The following is a 4,950-nucleotide window of genomic DNA, read 5'->3' on the forward strand; positions in this document are numbered from 1 at the left end:
GGATTGTTGATTCTCTGTTTGGCTTAGTTTTTCGGATCTTTGTTGTGGAGGGACGGCGTGGTGTTTCTGCCTAGAGCGCCATCTTGCCGGAAGTCTCTCTCTGTTGCCACTTTTGACATCATTTTTTTTTTTTTTTGGCCTTCTCAGATCACTCTAGGTAGAGCTGGTATCCCTTCTTTGCCTACCATGGCAGATACAGAATACATGTATGAGAGATGTTTGTTGAAAGATTAGATTGATGAATCAAATTAACAGACTAGTCGTGTGTTCTGGCATCCCTAAAATCCCATATTTCTTCCTAATTTACAAGATTTCAGCCCTGTAACACATATTCTAACTAAATCTAAACCAGTGAGTGGAGTGGGAATGCCTGTCTCTGGCACTTAGGGCAAAAGGAGAGCTAGTACTACTCACTCCTCTGGGTCTTAGGAGACTCACATGATGCCTTTTATTTTCTTATCATCCAACCTCAGATTCTTGAGAGCCAGACTGAAAAATATCATCAGTGACTAATTGTCTTAGTTACCTAGTGCTGCTAGAACAGAAATACAACAAGGGGATGGCCTTAACAAACAGAAATTTATTTTCTCACAGTTTAGGAGGCTAGAAGTCCAAATTCAGGGCACTGGCTCTAGGGGAAGGCTTTCTCTGTCAGCTCTGGGGAAGGTCCTTGTCTCTTCAGCTTCTGTTTCCTGGTTCCTTGGATATTTCCATATGGCTTGGCATCAGTCTTCCCCCATCACTGCTTGCTTGCTTGTCCTAATCTTCCCTTTTTATGTCTTATTAGAGATTGACTCAGGACACATCCTACGCTAATCCTGTCTCATTAACATAACAGACACAACCCATTCCCAAATAGAATTATAACGACAGGCATAGAGGTTAGGATTTACAACACGTTTTGAGGGGGACACAGTTCAATCTGTCACACCAATGAAGGACCGGCGTCTTTCGGATCTAATTTTCAAGTTCCTCTTAGTCCTTATAAATAAACAGTCCAGTTTTGACCACTGTCTAATGAAATTGTGCAATTAAATAACTTGAAAATACTTTAAAATGTTGCACGGAAAGTTAAACATCAAAATTTCATCCAAATATCAGCTTTTCTAATCCAAAATAAGAGGTATACATTATATAATCTTTAATTTAGAAGTGAATGAAATAATAGAATTTTAGAACTTCAAGGTTCTAAAGATTAGGAATTTGTATAAGAGAAACAAATGCAACTTCTCCATTTGACAAATGAAGAAACTGAGTCCAGAGAGGGAAAATGAATTATTTAATGTCACTCAGCTCATTAGTAGTAAATCCACAACTAAAATCTGGGAGTTTTGATTCATTCTAGTTATTTCTCCTACTACACGATTTTAAATGGTTGTCAATTCTAGGGTCAACTTAAAGGAATTAGATATAATTTATATAAGAATTTTATGTTTTTTTCTAAGCTTTATTTTTTATTGTGTAATATTTGTTACAAAATACGTGTAACACATATTTTGAAGCACGATAAAAGAAACACCAGTGAAAATGTTAAGAATTGGAACCTTACCAATAAAACTTACCTTTCTCATGGGCTACATTCTGGTTTTAAATACATAAAACCTAAAGACTGAATAAATTAAAAAATGAAATTATTGCTTTTGACTAAAAATGGGTTTTCTTTTAAGTATATTTACACGCAATATATAGATACAGGTTTCCCTGTCAACCCTTAATCTGAGAAGTTCTTTGGAACTGTGTTCAACTCTAAAGAGTCTCGTCTAGCGACAGAGCTACCCTGGTAAAAAGTCATTGAAGTCCACTCACTGAGGAATTTCTGGTCTTCAGCAACTTACAGACTTCATCGTTTCTAGTCACATTTATCACACTGATATTTCTCTAATTTTAATAAATTACTCAACTCCTTAAAGATCTTGCTTCTACTAACAAGCACATAACTGGGTTGGATGTAATAACATTTGTTTTTCTGGACATGCCTTGCTCACCTTTCACTCCTCTCCAAGATGTCAAAAAAATGGGAAAGTGTTCCTGACCTCTTTCAGGCCAGGAACACATGTTCTTCTGATATAAAACCTAGTTCCAAACCTCACTCTAGTTAACCCTATTTCTCTTCCCACTGAAGTTTGTACCTGCCTAATTTTGTGGCAGTTTTTGCTGCAGACTTTTACGTAAGCTTTGGTTAGTTACTGCATTTCCATCGTGGTTTTGTAGCTTGTGTGCCATATTTTGAAGGCCTGAGGGCTTGGTTTTCTCCTCTAAATCAAGTGCGAGAAATAAACGCCTGGTGCTATGCGTAGGCTCAGGGCAAACCGGTCTGTTGCAAGTTAACTGTTTTCTGCCGCAAAGACATTTCCCCCGTGATAAATACTCTTCTTTGATTCGTTTCTGTTCTGTGTTTCACAGGCTGCTCAAGAAAAAGAAGAACTTCAAAGGGAAGGTGACAGTTTGGATGCTAAGATCAACAAAGCTGAAAAAGAAATCCATGCTCTAGGAAACACCTTGCAAGTGTTGAACAGCTGCAACAACAGTTATAAACAATCTTTTAAAAAAGTGACTCCATCTAGTATGTAGGAATTATTAAACACTTTTACAAATATATGCAATTAAAACTGTACAGTTATTTTAAAAAGAGAAACACTGTGACAGATGGAAAACAAACATGTACTGTTTGACTGGGTCAGAAAAACTAATCCCTCCTTTTTTGTAAGTGGCCTGCTAGGGTGTTATTTCCATTATTAACTCTAATGGTATATAATATATCACTTCTCTTGGGAATTAATTTCAAATCTGAAAAAAAAATGCAGCATATTGCTGCTTTCTGTTGACAAAACAAGAAATGGCTATTATATACTATTTTTCTACAAGCAGACATAAGGAAATTCACCTTTCCTAACAAAAAATGTTAGAAGCAGTAAGTTTAATGTATGTAATACTTTAAGATTGCTTTCCACACAGTATGTTGAAACTTTAAAATAAAAATTCTCTAAATTCTAGGTGATGAGTATGAGCTAAAAATCCATCTAGAAGAACAAAAAAGAGCTGCTGATGAAAAATACAGATACAAACAAAGACAAATCAGAGAACTTCAGGAAGATATCCAGGTGAATTCTACAGGCTCTTTAGTAGTAAGCCCTCAATAAAAGTCAACTATTATTATTACATCTACTCTCTTCTTACTCTGACTCATGGCAATCCCGTGTGTGGCAGAGTAGAACTGACAACTGTGCTCCATAGGGTTTTCAATGGCTGATTTTTCAGAATTAGATCACCAGGCCTTTCTTCTGAGGTGCTTCTGGGTGGATTCAAACCTCTGACCTTTCACTTGGAAGTCAAGTGCCTTAACTGTTTGCAGCACCCAAGGATTCCACCTTGTATATAGAAGACAGTTGTTTAGAACCTCTTTCAGGGAAGTAGATTGTAAAAGAAAACAGTCTCATTTAGAAATGAGAGAAAAACAAATGATCAAAGTATTAGGTAAATTAGTTAAAATCCCAGTGCTAAGTACAGGATGGACCCCTGATAATTACTTGTTAGTTAATAGATCATAGCTAGCTAATTATGATCTACCCACCTACCCTTATTTAATGACTTTTTATTTTATTTATTTCCTTAAAGATCACATTAAAGATTGCTCCTTAAATTAAAAAAAAAAAAAAGATTGGAAGATAATCTAGTAGAAAGTAATTATTAAAGCACATTACTAAAAAAGAAAAGAATGTGCTTGATAAGCAGACTCTACATGAAAACATAGATTACTGGTAAAACAGAAGGAGCAGATGATAAAAATTGTGAATCTTTGAAAACTGCACAGTTTCAAGTCATTGTTTATATATTTTCCCCAAGTATTCTAAAAATACTTTCTGAAGGAGTTATATACAAAACTTAATCCACAAGACCATTATACTTTCATCCAACAATAGAATGTATATTACATATAAAAATAAATGAATTATAATTAAACAAATATTTGACAGATGGCAAGTTGTGTTATTTTTTATTTTTACGAAAAAGTATACGTTGTTTTAATGCTTTTTTTTTTTTCTGCAGAGCATGGAAAATACTTTAGAAGTTTTAGAACATTTAACTAATAATATCAAAGGAAAATTAACAGAGAAGCAGGCTTATTCATTTCAACTAAGTAGAGAAATTGCAGAGCAGAAGCCAAAATTAGACAGAGTAACTAAACAGGTATTGATCTCTTTTAAAAACTCATCTTACATATTTTCAGTTTTTGATGTTCCAAATGGTTAACCCAAAACCTCCTTCATCCATTAACAAAATATATTACAATCTGGAAAACAGATTTATATAATAACTATTTTTGACCAACAGTGTTCAAAACTCACCAAGGAAATCCGTCTTATGAAAAACACTGTCAATGAAATACTAGAAGAAAAAGACATCAAACTTCGTGAAGTGAAAGAGTTTCACAAGATGATTGATAAAATGTTAGTTGATGTTACAGAAGAAAATTCTGATATCCGTATTATCCTTCAAACATACTTTCAACAGGTAATAACAGTACTTCCTGTTAAGCATCAACATTTCTTAAATGCTTGAGAAAATACGATGGCATTCATCATAAAGTAAAATCTAATTTAAAATATTTTTCTTCTAAAATGCAGTACTAATGATCACTATTGAATATTCTTCCAGAATGGTTTAGAGCTACCTACAGCTAGTTCTAAAGGTAGTCGTCAGAGTTCTAGATCTTCTTCACAGACATCACTGTTATCAGCAAGGTAAGTGGAGGGTTAAAAACCATCTTAATTGTCACAGCAGCTGTTACCCTGAGTGAATCTGGCCACTTTCACATAAGCTTAGCTGTTGGACCTGCCAGTGCACTGATGGTGCTGTCTTCATTCTTAGCCTCCTCATCCTTAGCTACCTCATCCTTAGCCACTTCATCCTTAGCTACGTCATCTTTAAGTGCTCTCCTCATCCTTAGCC

General features: G+C 34.9%; 1 protein-coding gene across 1 annotated transcript in view; it reads left to right on the forward strand.

The window, feature by feature from the left end:
* CCDC39 (coiled-coil domain 39 molecular ruler complex subunit) overlaps positions 1 to 4,950 on the forward strand; it is a 59,311-nt gene that overhangs the window by 49,906 nt on the left and 4,455 nt on the right. The window contains exons 15-19 of the mRNA XM_004382305.3: positions 2,404 to 2,563; positions 2,995 to 3,101; positions 4,048 to 4,188; positions 4,333 to 4,512; positions 4,657 to 4,742. Of these exons, the coding sequence (XP_004382362.1) occupies positions 2,404 to 2,563; positions 2,995 to 3,101; positions 4,048 to 4,188; positions 4,333 to 4,512; positions 4,657 to 4,742 (674 nt within the window). The remainder of the gene's footprint in view (positions 1 to 2,403; positions 2,564 to 2,994; positions 3,102 to 4,047; positions 4,189 to 4,332; positions 4,513 to 4,656; positions 4,743 to 4,950) is intronic.

This window comes from Trichechus manatus, unplaced genomic scaffold (genome assembly GCF_000243295.1).
Source record: "Trichechus manatus latirostris isolate Lorelei unplaced genomic scaffold, TriManLat1.0 scaffold00092, whole genome shotgun sequence".
Classification (NCBI taxonomy): Eukaryota; Metazoa; Chordata; class Mammalia; order Sirenia; family Trichechidae; genus Trichechus; species Trichechus manatus.